The sequence below is a fragment of the Aptenodytes forsteri genome, unplaced genomic scaffold, assembly GCF_000699145.1.
Source record: "Aptenodytes forsteri isolate BGI_AS27 unplaced genomic scaffold, ASM69914v1 Scaffold1, whole genome shotgun sequence".
Classification (NCBI taxonomy): Eukaryota; Metazoa; Chordata; class Aves; order Sphenisciformes; family Spheniscidae; genus Aptenodytes; species Aptenodytes forsteri.
In genome coordinates, this window is record NW_008795035.1 from 1080382 (window position 1) to 1100002 (window position 19621).

Sequence of the window (19621 nt, forward strand, 5' to 3'; positions counted from 1 at the left end):
GGGGCTTCTGGCCTGGCCCGGGCTGCGGGCACGCAGCTGCGCTGCCTGGGGTGTGCGGGGGAAGAGACCGTGGACCGTCCCCCCCCGCGGGTTCCGAGGTTTATTTGTGTCCTTTTAATGCGCATCTTAGGGGCAGGAAGAAAGATTAAACCCAGCCTTGCGGAAGTTGATGGGAATTTGCTTTAATGAGGGCAGGATTTCACACAAGGCGAAAGGGCTTAAAAAGGAATATTGTTTCCAAAACCAGCTCCTTCTCTCCCCCTTCCCCCAAGGAAACAACTTGCAGGGATCCTGTGCTGATTCAGAGGTGCGGGGTGAGTCAATGCGTAACACTGTTAGCAGCTGCAGTTTCAAGATCCATGGTTAAGGTAACAGAAATGACACGGGCAGATTTCAACCCTGCCCTCCCCCCCACCCACCCCTGTTCAGGAAAAAATAAGCTAAACTTATTTTTTATGGAGCTCTCAAATAGGTATTAATTTGTCTGTCCTGAAAGATAAAAATCCTTTTATTTTTATTATTTCATTTTTATAATTACAATGATATAATATATTGCAGGGAGGGTTTTTTTGAGAAAAACATGAAAATTACTGTCTTCCCCTGAAATCATATCGCTTACTTTATTAGAAAAAATTTAGTGGGTCATTAAAACTTTTATTTGATCTGTTTTGATGCCTTAAATGTTGAGAAGGAATCTGAGCCTGTATCCAGTGATTTAGCTTTTTGTGTTTTGTAAGACTGAGGGACTGGCAAACATTCTTAAATTTCAGGTGGGGGAGGGTTAAAAGATTTTTTTTTCCTGGAGTAAATAGAGCATTTTCTTGTCTAAATTAGACAATCATATGTTATATGAGTGTCCTTTTAATAGGAATCATTAAATAAATGGAGAGGCCTCATTACAGAAACATTACCATAAATCATCATATTCCCACAGTATAATTTCTGTATCAGAAGTAGCGGGGCCTCTGTTTAACAGACCCCTTAAGCATATGCTTAAATCCATTTTTGCTCACAAAGAGTTTTACCTATGATTGCAGTGATACCATAACTGTGCGTGTCACTGATAGTCATAGGATATTTATGTCTTTGTCATATGTAAAATCTGTAAACTTATGTTGGAAGGCTGTGTTTGCATAGCCATGACATGATTTCTAAGACAAAAGTCTTATGCTGCTGTAGAACAATGCTCCCTCATGATATTTTATATCATTGATTCTGTATCAGAGCTTTTTTGCACTTAAATTATCCCCAAGAACTATTTCTGTAGAGATTGTAAGTTTCAGAATAAAGCATCTCTTCTGTTTTGTTTTTTTTTCCCTAATCTAAAATTGTATCTTTTGCATTTTTTTGCTCTGATCATGACTTTCCCTCTGTGGTTCCCAAAACAAACAGCTGGCTGAAGTAGGATTGCCCTTATTTGCTCAACTGGTTTTGAACAGCAGCTCTCAAAAATGTGGATAGAAAAAGGAAATACCAAACGTGCATTTGATTTGCAATCTTACAATTTTAAGGATTCAATTCTATCGCTTAAAACGTTAGGTGCAGATAAAACAGTTTGTTCTGTTCATGCGATCCATAAATTTTTAAGGCCAGAAGAGACCATTAGGACCAACTGACTTCCCGCACAGAAAAGATCGAAGACCCAATAGTATCTGCATCGAGTCCACACCTCCTGTTCAGGCCAAACTATATGTTTTAGAAAAATAGCCTGTTTTATCTGGACCTTTGTAAAACCACTCAAGCTACTTACTGGCTTTAGCTGATCTACTTGCTTGAGTGCATAATTTTCAACTATCTTGAAACAGTATTGGAGAATGCTTCAAAATAATTATCTGACTCTAAAACCTGTGCTAGGCGGGTGCAGGATTATGGCGGCTGTGGTTGGAGATAAGCGTCCTCAGAGAATCAGTAAGGCTAAACCAGACAATTCCACAGACTCTCAGCTGTGTTGACACAATGGAAACACTTTGCCCATTGTCTGTGAAACGTTTGTTTTTTCAGATATGTTCTGGACACTAGCATCTTTCCAGCTGCCATAATAACCTCCTGTCCTATGTTTTCATGTCTTTTGATTGGATCATTTGGCAGGTTTCCATGGGCAAAAGTAGGGGGAAATGTATCTTTTCCTCAGTGGGTTTATATGGTACTTTCTCAGAAACTTGCTTCTGACCTCCTGTTAGAGTTGGTGTGGACAAATTTTCAGGAATGGTGGACAGCAGTTGTCCCCTCGCTGGGTGAGACTGGTGGAGCAGAGATTTCAGGTAAGAACATTATTCTGGTACAGCTTGCAGGGCTGGTGGTTTTGAAAGACAACTCTTCAAAAGCTAATCCACCAGAAATCAGTCTGCCTTAGGCAGAAATTGCTCCCCTGACCCTGTGCCAGGGAATGATCTCAAAGTTAAGGATGCCTGCTCTCTCGCTGTGACAGCCCTTCCTAGCCCATGAGCTTTCTTGCAGCTCTAAAAAAGTGACGAAGGGTGAAGCAGCAATGCAGCTCCAGAGCAATCACCTGCCATGTGGGATGTGGAGCTCAGCCTCCAGCAGGGCATCAAAAAGCTTAAGATTTCCTCCACCAGCTCATTAAAGCATGTGAGCTTCTGCATTTATTTCAAAAGGTTTGAGTCAGGCATTGCCCCCTTAGCTAACAGCAGCTGCATCATCTGAGGTTTCAGCATGGACAAACGCACAAACACAGGGAAGCACTGGATCCTATTAGCTCTTCTCTAGACAGAATCATTTTTAATTCTGGTGCCAGGGTCTCCTGCCCCAAGACCCCTACTCTGCTGTGAGACTTGAAGCAACTCCCACCCTCCCTGGTGCTCCGTGTGAAGTGTGTCAGAGCTGCCACAGGGTGCCAAGATACATCATGGCCCTACTCAGCTTCACGCTGGATGAACAACGCTGGAGCAAAGCAAATAGGTTTCCTCGGATGACGCTTTCTCCCAGACGTGTAGATGATCCCAGCATGAGGCATTAGGGTTACATGAGACACCTTTTAGTTGTGTCAGCTGCAGTGGGATGAATTTTATGTCAAAGTGAGTTTGCACAACTGGAAATGTAAATTTGTTGGGTTTTTAAGAATATCAGCTGAAAGTATTGCTATTAGATGAGGTATGAAAGAACCGACTTCTCCTCCACCAGAGGATGCTACTCAGGAAAGTTGCTTGCCTGCCCTCTCTGTTTCTCTTTCCCATAAAAGAAAAAGCTGACCCACCCACGAAGTCCTCGATGTCCGTAGACACTGTTGAGAGGTTGGGTAGCGCACTCTTATAGCAAATGCCAAGCTTCTCTGCTCACTCAGATCTGTGTCCTGGCCCTCAGTGCTCGCCTAGCCACCAGAAGGGATGGCACAGCAGAGGAGAAATCTCCAGCGCCAGTGGCTAGTACCTGTATCACACTGCACCACTGCTGTGGTGCCGAGAGCCGACTGTGGCTGGGAGTCTCACATCCAGAACAAGTGTTTTACCATTGAAACTTTGGAGATTTGATCCTTACCCCTTTCTTTTGTGTGATTTTTTCCTCCAAGACCCAGTAGTGGTCTTCACTTCTTCTGAGTACCTTGAGGCATATGTTAGACTGGAGGCTGGCTGTGCATTTTCAAGCCTCAGTCAGACTGAGGATTTCCCAATAAGAGGGGGCAAGGGGGTAATCTATTTTCCAGTTACATTTGGGTGTGATGGTCTGCAAGAGCTTCAGTTGCTACAGCCCTGGCATTCAAGCCCTGAGTGAATTCATCCTTATCTTTATCTGGTGAATATGTTCATACACCGCCCACCTTGGTTTTACCGCCTGCCAGCTCTGAAGCAGAGTTCGTTGGCTTGCACCATAGACTCAAGCTTCATGGATTAATTCCTCCAAGCAACATTACTCATGAACATAGAGATTTGCCAGGGCAGAGCTTTGATGCAGGGCTCTCTAACCATCAGCTGTTTGCAGTTCATCAGGTGGCAGAGCGTGTGGAGGCGCTGGGCCAGTTTGTGATGAAGACCAGGAGGACCCTGAAGGGCCATGGAAATAAAGTTCTCTGTATGGACTGGTGCAAAGACAAGAGAAGAATTGTGAGCTCTTCCCAGGTATGCTGTTAGGCGGATGTTTTTCAAAGCTACTGTTGGGCACTATACAAATCTTTTGGCTGTACTATGTGCCACGCTTTGCAGATGATACCTGTGTATATTGTAAATGTTTTCAAGAGTTCATTGGCAATGTATTTGTTCAGAGAGCACAAATCCAAGCTTCTGATCATTGCTACACCTGTTTTAGCTAACACCCTAAATACTTCTTGTCCAGTCATATACAGATTTTCCCCATATTCCCTAATACAATAGAAAATAGACAGAACTCATCTGAGGCCACTTTTATTTCCTTGTTCTTTACAGATAAAATACTTAGTAACGATTTCAGTTTATGTGTTCGGAGAAAATAATCAGGGGAAGGGAAGAAATGTTGATTCTTCTAGAGATTTCTGTGCGCAGAAATTTCTTCTGCAGTCTGCATGATTGGTGCGGCCTTGAAAGCCTCAAACATGCTGCCAAAATTACTGCATTTACTTGGGCATTTTGAGAAACAGTCCTAACACCTGCTCGAGACCAGTCTCATGAGCTGGAGGAGGTAATGAGGTAATTACTTTCTAGATCCCCTGGTTTGTCCTGAGCCCCGTGTGTGGCAGTGAGTGAGCTTGTTGCATCTCACAGCTGTTCATTGACCTATATGAAATCTGTCAGGGGTCTCACTTGAGGGATAAAAATAGGCAATCTGCATTGCAAGCCACCTTCAGTTACTGTGAGTTTTTACCATTCATGGTGATCTCAGCAGAGAGAATAATTTTAAATAATTAATGTCACTTTTTTTAAAGTGGTTACAATGTCAGTGTGTAGATCAGAACGCCAAACAGGCAAGTTGTAATGCGTTTTTGCATTTTTTACTCTATTTTAAGAACTGTAGTGAGTCCAGGTACAGCAACAATTGTTGCTCAGTAATAAACATTTCGCTTTCATGATATGGGAGGATAACAATATTATGTGCATAAGGCAACGTAGCTGCATGAGTGTAGCTGGCATACACAAAGTGATTGTGTTGCTCTCTGTGGAGTGTTCTTACGATGGCTATTTAGCAGATTGTATCAATGGATAATTGAACGTTAAGTAAGTGTAGTGAGAAGTAAAGGGAAAATCAGGAAAAAACAGGAAAGGGAAGATGAATAAACAGTGCAATGTCCATAAATAGTCCGCATGAGCGCTGCCAGCTCAGCAAGTGATTTGTAATACAGGTCACCTCTTGTATTTGTAAGGCCCCATACTGAGCCACTGACAGGTATCATTTGGGAGAGGGGACCGGCTTTGCAGGTGGTGATTACAGGCTGGGAGAAACACATCATGGTTGAAAGGAGGCAAGTGAGGGCTCACTAGTGGCAGTTTCCTGAGAAGACGGTCCTGTCCATGGCGTGTGCTGCAAGTGAGAGGTGTTCTCATAAACCTGCTAAAAGGGATGGGAAAAAAATAAAAAAATAAATTGGTCTTTTAAGCCGACATCTGTTGTCTCAGTGAGGAGGAGATACGCTTTTCTTCTGGTCAAAGACATAACACAGTACTGAGGAGTGTCTTCTCGGTGCTTCGCTGTGACCATTGTGCTGTTGTAAAAACAGAGACAAAAATTTCATGAAATAACAGACTGGGGGATGGAAATGAGCAGCAGAGTTTTCCCCAAATCTGGGAAGTAGGCTGACAGCCATGTCTCTGGGAGGCCTCAGTTTCTCTCTCTGTTTATGTGCTTTCATTTAGGATGGGAAGGTGATCGTGTGGGATTCCTTCACTACCAACAAGGTAAGTGAAACTTCAGCAAAAGTCAGATTTCTATGCACAGGGCAAATGATGGTGGGATAAGATGGAGAGCTAAAGGGCTCACAGGTGTCACAGGAGGCAGTGGGATGATGGGATAACATGCAAACCTCCACCAGCAGCTCAAACCAGGGGGCCCAGGGCAAACCACCTCCCTTGACCTGTCTCTGAGCAAAGTCCCTGTCAGGGCACTGGGGTTTGTCATGGTCTCCAGTGGGAGACTCTGATCTAGCCTCTTCGCTGACAGGGAGGGCTCCCGGCTGGGGGCAAAGCCCAGCCAGCAAAACAGAGGCCCTCCCTGGGTAACCCCTGTACCAGGTGCCATGTGTGATCACTCGGGAACCTTCAGCAGTGGTGTTCACTGTGAAATGGTGTCGCTGCTCCTCCAAGCCCTGCCAGGGCTGCCTCACGGCACCCTGCTCCACACAGCTGAGGAAAAACCAGCTTGTTTATGACTCACTTTTACACGTACAGCAGTGGGGACCTTTTACAGCACTGAGTAATCCAAATAAAACATGCTCTGTGATCAGTTTGGGGCTTGTGAATAAGGTGGAAAGTGTCAGGGAGGGACTAGCCATCTTCCTGCTGCTCTGCTGGGTTCTGCAGTAAGGGTTGTCCCAGCCTTACACATGAGTTATGGCTGGGGGAAACACCTGTACCTTTCACTGACCCTAAGGATGTCCCACAGAAATACTGAACTTACTACTCTACACTGTTTTCCTTGCACCGATTAGAGAAACAGTGACATCCCAGTTTAAAGAGATGCTGTGTTTCAGGAACATGCAGTGACGATGCCGTGTACCTGGGTGATGGCGTGTGCATATGCCCCATCTGGATGTGCCATTGCTTGTGGGTAAGTTCCCAGTTTCCCCAACTGCTTACACAGAGAAGCTTGATTTGTAGTGGTGTCCTGGTGCCTTCAGATGATGACAGCTAGAAGTTTGTGTGCGTTGATTGTGGGTGGAAGGACTACATTCAGTGCCTCCTGATTCTATTCCCATAATGGCTTGTACACATTATCTTCACTGACTTCAGTGCAATAACATTTGTTGTGCAAGCATGGAAAATAATCCTCTTTCAGCATTTACATCATGGGTTAGGAATTCTGCATGCATGCAACTTCTCTGCTCCAGTTTGGTTGTGTGTGTTGGATATATCTTCTAAGGGAGAGTGGTTTTAACCCTGTTCTTACTTTGCACTCTTTCTTCTACGATGTAGAGAAGGTTAGTCATTAATGATTACCAGCACATGAATAGATCTTGCCAAGATGGAGTGGGGAGAAGTAACCCCATCCTTGATAATCTCCAAGTTTTCTGAGAGCTCGGGTTTGAAAAAACTGGATTTATGCAGGGGAAAAAACAAAGAGATGAGGTGTTGGCAAAACATCTTTTAAAAAGGGACTAGGTGGATCAGACAGACAAAGCAAGCTTGGGACAAGAGAAAGGAACAAAGGGAGACTTTACTGTGCAGCTTGCAAATCTAGAAAGCAGCAGACTGAGACAGACAGGCAGACTCCCTCAATGTGTGTGGAGAGGGAGTCTAGAAACTGTATGTTTTTGACTAAAACTCGAAGAATGGCAAGAAAGCTCTGTCTTCACACTTGTAAGAGAGACAGGGAGGGCACGTATGCATTGTACTACCTAATTCTGTATTTCTGTTGTGCTGTCAGTGAAGTGCTGTGCACATAATACAAGGCACAGAACCAGCACCTGGTGGTGTGCCGGGATCGCAGGGACCAGGGCAGGGCTGATCTACCACGGCTGTAGGAACGGGTCAGACACAAGTCAGACCCTTTAGAAAAGAGTCCCACATCTGGTCTGGGAGACACAGCTTAACTGGTGCAACTGTCCAGGAGGGACACACCAGCTACAGAGGTCAGTGCTTCTGTTGCCTTTTTTCCAAACTCTTCTAAAAGCCCTGTCTTCACACTCACTACTTGCTATAGCACCTCTTCCATAGGAGTTAGGTCAAGTTTATTAAGGTAGATAAATAATGGTGCTTAAATACAGATCCTCGCAATGACGGATGTCAACACAAAAATGGCAGTTTGGCTGTATGTGAAACATTAACCCTGAGGTGACTGCTATGTCACCTCCCAGTTTATACTTTCATGAGGTTTCATTCAGTGCCATTTATAAACTCGACGAGGGTAAAAAATACTGAGGCGCAGCTGTTCAAGTTCTGTAAAGTAGCCAGCCTGGTGAGGCAGCTGGGGCTTCCCTGCACAGGGAGATCCCGGACAGCACAATACCGGGAAGTCGGTACTTGTAAGGGTTTGGCAGCGCAGCACTGACAGGTGGTTTCCTTCTTATCACCACTCGCCTTTTGTCGTTGCAGTTTTAACCAGTTCTCCTCTCTCTGTTATTGCTATTATTACTCTCTTTAGTGGCCTGGACAACAAGTGTTCTGTGTACCCTCTGACATTTGACAAAAATGAAAATATGGCTGCAAAGAAGAAATCGGTTGCAATGCACACAAACTACTTGTCTGCCTGCAGCTTCACTAACTCAGACATGCAGGTAAATGCATTCCCTACCCACTGCTCACCATCCAGCAACACCTAACATGAGCTGCACTCATACGCGGTGCAAGTAACCTTCCTTGCACCTGGGGCACCCAGGGCCACGTCCTGCCCCATGCAGGGGCTGCTGGAAAACCCTCGCTGTGGGCAGTGAAGGTGGTGCAAAAGCTGCTGTAAGGACATGCTTGTCACAGCCCGTGGCCAGGCTGTCATGCCTGCGCCCTGCAAAGGCCTGTCCCTTCTGCAGAGGGAGCTCGCTGGTACCTGTGTGTTCTCTGCTCTCTGGGTCTGTGCTGGCTTGTGCTTTTAGGAGCTCAAACTAATACAAATAGTTAAAAACCCAGCTGAGATAGGACTAGGTTGGGTGTGTGCTATGCCCGCCGGTGGAGACTGTGTTGTTTGCCTGCTTTGTCCTGGACGTCCAGCCAATTTTGCTTTCATTCTTAATATTTTTTGTTTGTACCAAGTGAGATATTTGAGCTTGAGGATGGCCCCACAGAGCCAGCCCTGTTGTCCGTACATGCAGTGGTGTGTTCCCTCAAGGGAAAGGAGTGATGCTATCCCCATCTCGCAGCCGGGGGGGTTGGAGCACAGAGGGCCACAGTGGGAGACGATGGCAAAGCCAGGAACTAAATGCAGATCTTCTGAGACCAGGCCAGCCTTCCTCTGTAGTGAATATCTCAAAGATCTCGTTCTCCGGGAACACGAAAGATGATGAAAGGAGCCAGGATAATCCCCTTGTCCTCTCTGGTTTTTGAATTTAATTGAAGCTCTGCTCAGTGCAGATCTGCAGGAGAATAAGTGGCAGAAGGGAGCATTTTCATTGCTCTCTGTATCAGCAGAGCTGCTGGAAAGGGAATACCTTGTCCCCTTCTTCCAGATATTTGGAGCTCTTCTGAAGGAAATACCAGCTCTCATTGCTTCTATTTCAGGACACGAGATGCCCAAGAGTATGTTGTTGTTTGTCGTTCTATGGTGTCTGTAATGACTCCAAGGTGCTAATTTAAGTCCATTGCCATAGAAACAAGTGGTAGAGGTACCCAGCGCTCAGGCTTGCTTAGCCTTGACCTTACTGTGCAGGAGCCCTGCGTAATTAGAGCAGTCTAATTAAAGTAGAATGTTTTTGATGAGGTAGAAAACCAGTATTCTCTTTCTTGTCCATACCTATATGCATCGTGATTAAATCCTATGAAAGGAAAAATAGTTGTTTATTTTTCACAATTAAAAAAGAAAGAAAAGTTGGGTCTTTTTTTCTCCATATTAAATACAGCAAACTGCATTGATATTGAAGGTAATGTATTACTATTGTTAAATAATACCACAGTGGATTTAGGTGATTTATATTCAGTGATTCAGAGATTTTTCTGAAGACTTCAAAAAGAAATTTTCTTGTGATTGATAGGCTTATAAGTGATCATTTGTAGCACTGCACATTATTATTGAAACAAATACAAGCAAGTGGGTTGGCCAAGCTTCTGTTAGGACACTGTTATGTAGGGGACTCTAAAGAATCCCAGATTTCTTATCTTCTTCCTTTTACATAACAGCCTCAGAATTAAAATTATTTGGTAACTGAGGGTGCACAGTGCAACAAGCACACTGTGCAGGAGCTTTCCCAGCTGTGTGCGGAGCAGCTCTGCTCTCCCGGCTTGCGTCACCGAGGGATGCAGTACCTGTCCTGGAGCAGCCCTAGCGCGTGGTGGAGGTGTCCCCCAGCCCAGTGCCCCCGCAGCAGCCAGTGCTAGGTGCTGTGAATGCTGCTGCTCTGCCTTGGCTGCTCTCTTAAACTACAGCTCGGTTTTCCCGCAGAGGAATGAAAGACAGGGTAGGAGTTTAGGAGTTGGTGTGCCCATGGGCGTCTGGCAGTGCAGTGGAAAGAGAGGAGATCTGGGGGTGGTTAATCATTGATTAAAGCCACTCTCAGGCTGTGTGGGTGCTGAAAGGAGGGGTCCCATCCTTGCTCCTCATCATGTTCCCACCCTGGGCCAAGACAAGCGCTGAGCTGCAGGGCTGGGCAACCTGCGCACCTTGTTCTTGGTGCCCCAAAACAGTCTTGCCAGAGAGAGCCTCCCCCGCCTCAGTACACAAAGAGCCAGGGATCCGTGCTTCCTAAATTAGGTATCTGCAGCTCTGCGGTGTGATAATGCTCCCCACGTGACAATGCTCCATGTGTATTAATAGCAACAGTTAATTGGGATCTCGAGTGTTTTGCATAGGGCAGGCAGCCATGCTCCCAGTGCGGCAGGGCTGAGAAGCAGGATGAGGCCCATGGCGATGGCGGAGGAGGTAGAGGTGAGTGTGGCCCCTCTGCCCTCGCCGTGCTCCCAGCCCTGGTGCGTGTGCTCCTGGCGAGCAGGGGCTGTGTCCCTGCTGTCCCCTAATGTCTGCAAGTGCTGCGTCTTGCCACCAGGCGCCAGGCGAGGATCCCCATCCAGTGCTGCCAGAGCCCCTCGTGCAGCAAGCCGGACTCTAATAGCAAAGATTGTTAATTCTCTTCTGGTTTTGGATTTTTGGAGGGGTTTTTTTGTTTGGTTTTGTTTTCAATAGCAATACCCTGAAGTTGAGTCCGTAACATTTCTCTTTAAGCATTAGCTGGAGCTCTGGGTTGCCAACAGACCCTTCCCTTACACCTTTAGCTACTCCTATTCCCCTCGTATCTTCCTTACACACTGTTACAAGAGCAAATTCTCAGAGCTGAAAGTCTTCATTCCTCAGCCAAGTACAAATATTCCTCAGAACAGAGAAGTGCATTGATCTAGGCTCAAAAGCTGGCCAGAAAGACAAGTCAGGACTTTCTTCTGCTATTATCATCTCGGAGTATTAGCGTCTCTCTACTGCAGGATTCGGAACAGTCTGTTCTGCAGCTTTGCAGACCTCTGTTTATGGGAGGAGATTTTGGAGCATCTGTCAAACATGTTCAGTATTTGACCTTTATGCAACTCTGTGAATGGTTTCATGATTGTGGGATCATTTTCTTCTTGAAGGGTATTTTCTTTTTAACTTCTAACTACCCACTGGGATCCCTTGAGTTTCCTCACCGACCATGAGAAAAACCTGTGTACAAGACTGAGAGCCCTCCTAAGTTCACCCTTGCCTCCTTCCACACCAGTGCACAGGGACCCTTTCAACCTACAGAATTTGTGATTGCATAACAGCTTCGGGTGCCAAGGGGAAATTTTGAACAATTGAGCATCATCAGGATTTAGCCACAATAACAAGCGCTGATCACATGTGCTTTCTACAAGCACTGTAGCAGATGAGGGAAGCTGTGAGCTATGTTCGGTCAGTGTATGTTCAAGCCCTTTCACACACAAATGGTTTTGGACAAGTGAGAGGTGATGGACTTATCAAACAACTGTCTAGACAGGCTTACTTCCCTTTCAGAAAATCCATGTCTTAAGCCCAATTAATTGGGTTTAACCTGGCTATTTCAAGCAGAAAAAAAAATTTAGAGAGTTAAACAGGTATACTTAACTCCAACAGTTCTTCTCTTTACCCGGGTTGAATTTCAGCAGCCTAAATATGGATAGGGTTAAATACGGGGGCAGACAGGAATACCAGTCTGGTTCTTCCTCCTTTTTGGAGGGTATGGAAATGCCAGCAGATCCTTACTGCCATCAGTTCTCCGAACCAACCTGCACAAAACTGACCATTATTGAAACTCTGTGTAGGTATAGCTGTGTCAATACAGTTCTCCTTTCCACTCTAACTTCTTTCCTTAAAAATAAAAAAACATAAACTGTGCTTAGATTCACATTGGTTTTATGGCTTTGATTTATTGCATAATATTTCATTGAATTAAAGCTGTATGTATAGGATGTCAGTTGTTTCTTTGTGAACTTGAAGATCATCTGCTGATCTTTGTATTGTGACTCTTCTTGCCACATGCTATAGATCCTGACAGCAAGTGGAGATGGAACTTGTGCTCTGTGGGATGTTGAGAGTGGGCAGCTTCTACAGAGTTTCCATGGTCACGGAGCTGATGTCCTGTGCCTAGACCTGGCCCCTTCTGAAACGGGAAATACATTTGTCTCTGGGGTAAGCAGGAGCTTCCTATCATAATATAAAATTAAGGAACGTGGTAGGGAAAAGGCAGCAAAGCAGGAGGCTCATGATCTTATTGAGAGAGTGCTGGAGTATGTTTTGGAAGCCCCAGTGCAATCCACTCATTGCAAGCACATTTTCCAAGCTGGAGCAAATTAAACCCCTGACTGTGGGGTCAAACCCACCCAGCCAGTCTGACTGCAGTTCTGCTTACTTAGCAAATTCCACCCAACACCAAAGCAGTCCAGCCTGAGATCAAAACAACGCCTCTCCCGGGAAGGGAAAGGCTCAGAGTTAGAGCAGCGGAGGTGTGAGCCCCTGTGGATAGGAGCCCGGCACAGCAGACAACTGCCCACATTTGGCTCCTTTCTTGTGCCCAGCTCTCCGGAGCCAGACGGGGTGTGCCAGGCAGTTGCTCAGGGCATCGAAGTGGGGCTGCAAATAACGTGCGTGCCACTATGTCCCTCAACCTCTCCCCAGAAGCGAAGGGGTAGCTTGGACGCTGGCTAAACCCTCGTACAAGTTGGAGCAGGGAGATGAGGTGTGGCCACATCTTCAGCTGTTGCTGAGTCCCCTGTGCCTTCCAGCGGTACCAGAGGCATTTAAAGCCCCTTCGTCGGTCGAACGCTGCCCGCTCCCTGTCCTGGCCCAGAGGAACACACAGACCTTGCTGGGGCTGCAGGACTGGTCAGGGAAAGTACCCAGGGCATCTTCCAAATCTTGTCCTGCTGCTGAGGGATTGCTGTTCCCGGGCAGCTGAGCCATTGGCATGGAGCCTGGCAGTGAAGCAGGCAAGGCATAAAGGTGAGTGGGATGGGGCTCAGCTGCTTTTTGAGGTGGTCCTGGTCTTTCCCACATCAGAAATTGAGTGTGCAGGTGAGAGCTGGCAGGAGCTGAGAGATGACCTCTCTTACTGGAGGCAGGTTGCTACCAGTAACTTTGCTGAAGGTACCTGGTTTCTGAGCCCCACCAGCGCTGGCCCAGGGCTGTCCTGTGCCTGATGATGGAAATGGCCCTTGTGCCAGAGGGTTCCGACCATGGATTAGGGGATTCCACTTGTTGTGCTCGGAGTCATGGTCCCATCCCTACATAATAAAACTGGACCTCTTCTGTTACGGCTCTTGTAACAAATTTGGCTGGCCCATCAGGAGCAGAGCCCAGCACACTGGCCCAGTTTGCCTGCTGCTAGCACAGCTGCTCCGAAGCGTGACTGAAAGCTAATTCCATCTGAGTGCATTACTCCTCCCGGGCTTTCCTGTCACTGAGCTTGCTTCCCAGAAAGGATAGATTCATTCTCCCTGGGAACAGCTCAGCTTATTATAGGGCAAAGAATTGCAAGCAGCTATGGTACCACTAAGAGAATATGTCATACTTGTGTCGATGTAGCAGCTTGGGCATGTCCATGCTTACAGGGACTCGCTTAATTCATCACATGCAAAATACCACTTCAGTGAAGATCTGTCTTATATTGTGTCAACACAGGTATGGCCAAAACAGTGCAACCTGAAGGTATGGTAGCATAGAGACACTCCCTGTATATTGTGCCTATGTCATACAGTAACCTTGAGCTGGAATAAGCAATGTCAATACATCAGCATGTAGGCTGGGTGCTGTTACATTTAACGACTTAACTGAAAATCCCAGCCCTCCTGGGTGAGCTCAGGGCTGCATCCCAGGCTGTTGTGCTCAGTGCCCTCTGAGCGCTGCTCCTCGGGGCAAGTTGGATAGCACTCAGGGGGCCCATCTCTCCGCAGGTGGTTGCTGGTTTCTCCTTCAAAACCTTAGGAATCAAAGCACCAGCTTGTCAGATTGGTCTTGTCCCCAAACTCCCAGAGAGGTCAGTAAGAACAGTGCGCATGGAAGCAATACGAAGGGCTGGGCTTGGGCTGTGGCGGGGCTTGAGAGGGAAATATCCAAAATGTTCTCTATCCTGTTTGGTTTCCCCTGTGGAAAAACCACAAGTTGGTACAAAGGAACATTGTCTCTCTTAAATAATGACATTGTTAGTTAAAAACCTGGGATTTCATTTTAACAAGAGAATTCAAAAAAAAGAGAGAAAGATGTGAACTGTGAAGAGACTGTTTAATTAGCAATCATATTTGCTTAAAAATAAATAACACGTGTGACACGGTTTGCTGGGCAGGATGTGCTAGCTCGGCAGAAGCAGCAGCCACCTGGCCTGCCCTGTGCTTCCCATGCAGCCTCAGAGAGGCTGAGCCTACCTACGGCCTGCCCCTCAGCAGGGTCATATTTATTAAAATCTCCTGTCGCTCTTAAAGAAAAGTCCGTGTTCTTTTTCCTGTCACCGCAATTGTGACAGCAGCGAGACATCGCAGCTGAGAGCATGGCCCTACAGGTGTGAGATGGTTCCTGCCCCGAGGACATTGCAGACTACATGGGCTGAGCCCCTTGCCCAAAGCATTCAGGATGCTGAGCACCTTGCAGCAAGCACCGAGTGTTAAAAGATCTTTTCAAAGCACAGCTTGGAAGGGCAGGTTAGAGCTTGACAATGAGATGAAATGCTGTTGTGCTTCTTTTCTCATCCCAACCACGCCATTGAGCACGTGGGTGCAGAGCCACAGCAGGGGTTAACTCTGGTAGGAGGCTGGGCAAGAGACCCTCCGGATGCACTTATTTCATTTTCTATTTCAGTGTATGAAAAGAATTAGTTATAAAACTTTAAATGCTGGGTATTAATTTTTTATATTGGGCATGTTAAGTGGTAAGGGAATGAGTCAGTTACGCAGCTCTGTGGCATGGTGGGACTGCAGGCACAGATACAGCAGCAGCACAAGGAGGGCAGGGCTGTGAGTGCTGGTTAGTATGGGACTGCCTCCGCATACACCCCAGGCCTGTCTGCACCCCACTGTGCTGCAGCGCTATGCCCGTGCTGGTCTGCAGCACCGCTGAGGCTCCAGCCTTCGTGGTGTACTCTGCTCCTAACTGCAGCTGCACCAGGCTTGGGGGTACCAGTACAGCCAGTTCTGGGGCTGCTTTGCTGGTTAAATCCCCTCAGAGCTGTGATGTTCAGAGCCTTTGAATGTAGCTGGGCTTGATGAAGTGTATCAGGCATGTGAGGGGTGATGTCACCATTTGCACAACTGTAGTGAATTTTTTTGTCTTATTAGGGATGTGACAAGAAAGCCATGGTTTGGGATATGCGGTCTGGTCAGTGCATCCAGTCATTTGAAACCCACGATTCAGATATCAACAGTGTCAGGTCAGTATGTTTCTGGGAGAGGACACATTTGCGACGTTGAGCAATGCACTGGTTCTATTTTTGAAGTCTGACCTCATTCAAGTAATGTAATGTGTTCTGGTCTTTTTTTACTCATGCACAGATATTACCCAAGTGGAGATGCTTTTGCCTCTGGTTCAGACGATGCCACGGTATGTTAATTCAGCAACCTAATTTAGGGAAGTTTTGTTACTTCCCAAGTCAGATTTTCCTAAAAGACTAGGTCACATCCACAGAGGATTTTAAGTGACTAAACTGGGCCTGTGACACCAAAGTTGCAGAAATAATAATGCTATAATAGAATATATATTAAATTCTATATATAATGCTATAGGGAAAACCTAGTAACGCTTTGTAGGTCACCTCTGCAAACTTTTCTACATGAGGTACTGTCCAAATATTCATTTCAGATTTTCTATGTTTTGAAGTTTCATGATCAAAATTAGTTGTCTTACTGGAAGGGATTTGGCTTCATATAGTTGTTGGTCACATGGGGGGAACCAGATGAAATGCTGCAGCTTGTGTCAGAAGGAGCAGTACAGCGCAAGGGTATGAAGGGAGCCTGCGCATGAGCATGCACGTCCCGGCAAGCAGAGGGGCCGTGGGCTCAGCACGGAGCTGGGCAGACCCTGGTCAGCTGGCCTCCACAGCCCCGTGCATCCTGAGAGCGCAGCCCCAGGGTGGCCTTGGCCATGTACATCTCCTCCCTGTCAGCCTGACTCACTGCCAAGCTCTTCACCGCGATGAGTCACCGCATCCAGGTCATCCTAGATGATACAATAGCTCTTACTGGATCTTACTTATCTATGAGCAAGCTGCTAGGAGAGGCACAGTATGTATTGATGGGTAATTTTGGTCAGCATATTGTATGCAAAATGCCACTTGCCTCCTGGTGCCTTTGGGCCCCTGAGTGATGCACATGGCTGGTGGCTCTCGCTGCAGCTGGCGGGTCCCCATGGGGGAACAGGCTCTGCCTGTACCTGCAGGGACTGAGCTGGCAGTTAAGTGTAACTTGAGAGCAGACATTTGGGAGGCACCTGGCACCTTGTTTCTCCTGTTTATTCAAACATCACACCTAGTTGCATGAAGGTGGAGACTCTTTCTAAAGTACTCTGCCCTCAGAGCATGTTTTGAGTCTGCTCCAATGCTAAATAAACTCAATAGAAACATTCCCTTAGTCTTCACTGGATGTGGAGACCTTCTAAGGCTCTTCTGGAGAGAGTGTACACTGCTTTTAGGTCCTAAAGGCTGTGATTATAAATTAATACCTCAAACTCTATGGTGAGCCCAGTGCCGCTCCGCACATTCAGATGCAGTACTGTGAGCACTTGAGATGCTGAGGGAGTGAGATGGAGAAATTGTCCATCATTGAATTCCAATGAGAGCACTCTCTTTTTATGCCCAGTACCACAGGCTTTGGGCTCCTGTGCTTATTAATTTATTTGATGGGGTTTTTCTCTCTTAACTATTTCTGACACCCCCAACTTGAGCAGGAGAATGGGAAATTCCATCTCTGTACTTTTAACAGAGGTTTTGGCAGTTTCCATCTACTTCATTCTTTAAATGGAGAAGTTGGTGTTTTCAGCGTTACGGACTGATACGCTGACTGGTATCCTTGACCTGATTTATATACTTAGGGATTTCGAGGAACAGATAATCCTGACTGTCTGGAGGGCGACCATAAAAGCGTGCTCACGTGGCAGTGCTGTCACCTGTGGTGACCCCGACTCCCTATCAGGACAGTCTGATGGAATTCATCAGCGTGGAGCACTGGGAGACCTGTACTTCACATACCTGGCAGCTCCCCACCGCCCTGCGAATGAAACAGCCTCTCCGTTATGTGCAGGCTTGGGTATCAGCCATTTTTCATTAGTAAAGTCTTAATATTAGCCAACCCATCTGGCCAGTGTTTGCTTAAACTTAACTTGTTGAGGAAGGTTTTCCGTTAAAATAGTTTCAAAAGTGCATTTTGATTTCAGGGCTAACAGACTGGCTTTCTGCATGGCAATGAAGTCTGGTCTGTCTATACGTTATTTCCATGTTAAATAAGCCTAAGTATGCTGGCAAATGATAAAAATAGGAAGTGCAGGTTGTAGAGGTGGTTGGGGATTTTCCATGAGAAATGAAAGCCGAAGATCTGTATAAAAATGTATTATTTCACTTGAATTATTTTCACGTAGGTTTTTCAGACAGAGGCACCTCACGGAAGGGCAGGGGCTGTTTGCTATCCTGTCTTACTCAGAGCAAGGACTACCATCTAGGCTTCCCCGTGCCAAGGGACTGTCTGAGCACTGTGCCATGTGGTCCATGTTCTCAAAGATGACTACAGATTTAATCCTCTGTCTCCCAGACTCCAGCTGTGGCTAAACTGTTGTCTTTAGAGGCTCCCTCCCCATGCACCTCCCCAGCAGCAGGATGCCCTAATACGTAGGAAACCACAGTGGGGAAGCAAGAGGGCGGGGGGACTTTCAGTGGGTAGCCATGGTCCAAAACCTACCACTCATCTCTTTATAGCAAGACAGGCAGGAGGCTTAGAGAAGTGGTCTGGAAAATCAGGTTCTTCACTCAATTTACACAAAACAGCCTTGTGTTGCTTAGATCCCTGTTAGACTCCAGATGAGTCCCTTACAGCGGGCAGAAATAGCAGAAGGAAAAAAGCCAAGCGGCCGCTTCCCGTGATGCCTGTTAGGCTGCGGTCCTTCCCAATCCCATTTTTTCAATGAAATGTAGTAACCGTTGACTCCAGCCTTTACTGAGCCACGTGTGTTGGTTTTGTTTTAATCCTAGTGTCGTTTATATGACCTTCGTGCAGACAGAGAAGTAGCAATTTATTCTAAAGAGAGCATCATTTTTGGAGCATCCAGTGTGGACTTCTCTCTCAGCGGTGAGACCTGAATTTTGGAGGTTGTCTTAGTGTTGGGATTTGAGGGAAACTGTAAAATTTTGCCAGTTTAATTTGATAAAGCATTTGTTATCAAAAGTTATTAAAAGTAATACTACGTACCAAAAGAAACATTTAATGCATGGAAGCCTTTTTTTGCCTCTGTAAAAATAATTACTCTTTAAATAACCTAGCTGGCTATTGCTTCGTTGTAGCAATGAAGAGTATTTTCCTGGCCCTACTGAAGGCAGGAAATATTTTGTCTTTGACTACAGCTGGGCTAGAATTTCACAATAATGATTAAAAGCATTTCAAAGGAAACACGAAATGTAACTAGACTATTAAGTGCACTTACATAAATAGTTTATAAAAGGATAATAAATGATTAATAGATAGTAAAAGTATGTTAGAGGAGCATGAAGACAGAGACATTACTATTTTTCACTACAGGTCCGGAGACATGAGCTCGAGTCTTCTCTCTCCTGGCCCAGCACAAATGCAGAGCTCCTTGTGTCACCCTGCGTGGGGATGAGTGGGTGGTGAACTGCCCTCTGCCCAGGACAGAGGCAAACGTCTCTGTCATGGTCACAAGCACCACAGCTTGTCCTGTTGGGGATAATGAATCACTTACCAAATTGTCTACTAATCATTCAACCACTTGTATTCGACTTCTTGAGTAAAGTCTGAGCAAAATATTATTACCCTGCATTAGCTGTTGAAGTGCTCTTCAGTCTGTCATGGAGTCATCCCCCATCTCTAATGACTGAATGGATTCTATATCATTTAACTCAATTTTAACTATATTTTTAACTAACAAATTTTAAGTGGTTCAGCATTTAGTATGGATAGCTCAGCAGTGGAGCAGGGGTGTCTAACAGGATGTCGTGGTTTAACCTCAGTCGGCAACTGAGCACCACGCAGCCGCTCGCTCACTCCCCCCCACCCGGTGGGATGGGGGAGAGAATTGGAAGAGCACAAGTGAGAAAAACTCGTGGGTTGAGATAAAAACAGTTTAATAATTGAAATAAAATGATAATAATAATAATATGATAATAATAATAATACACAAAGCAAGCGATGCACAGTACAATTGCTCACCACCC

General features: G+C 46.0%; 1 protein-coding gene across 1 annotated transcript in view; it reads left to right on the plus strand.

The window, feature by feature from the left end:
- Positions 1 to 18532, plus strand: part of GNB5 (G protein subunit beta 5) — a 19162-nt gene extending 630 nt beyond the window's left edge. Inside the window, exons 2-9 of the mRNA XM_009276599.1 lie at positions 3937 to 4073; positions 5778 to 5819; positions 6611 to 6687; positions 8221 to 8353; positions 12250 to 12393; positions 15528 to 15619; positions 15741 to 15789; positions 18425 to 18532. Of these exons, the coding sequence (XP_009274874.1) occupies positions 3937 to 4073; positions 5778 to 5819; positions 6611 to 6687; positions 8221 to 8353; positions 12250 to 12393; positions 15528 to 15619; positions 15741 to 15789; positions 18425 to 18532 (782 nt within the window). The remainder of the gene's footprint in view (positions 1 to 3936; positions 4074 to 5777; positions 5820 to 6610; positions 6688 to 8220; positions 8354 to 12249; positions 12394 to 15527; positions 15620 to 15740; positions 15790 to 18424) is intronic.
- The last annotated feature ends 1089 nt before the right edge of the window (positions 18533 to 19621 follow it).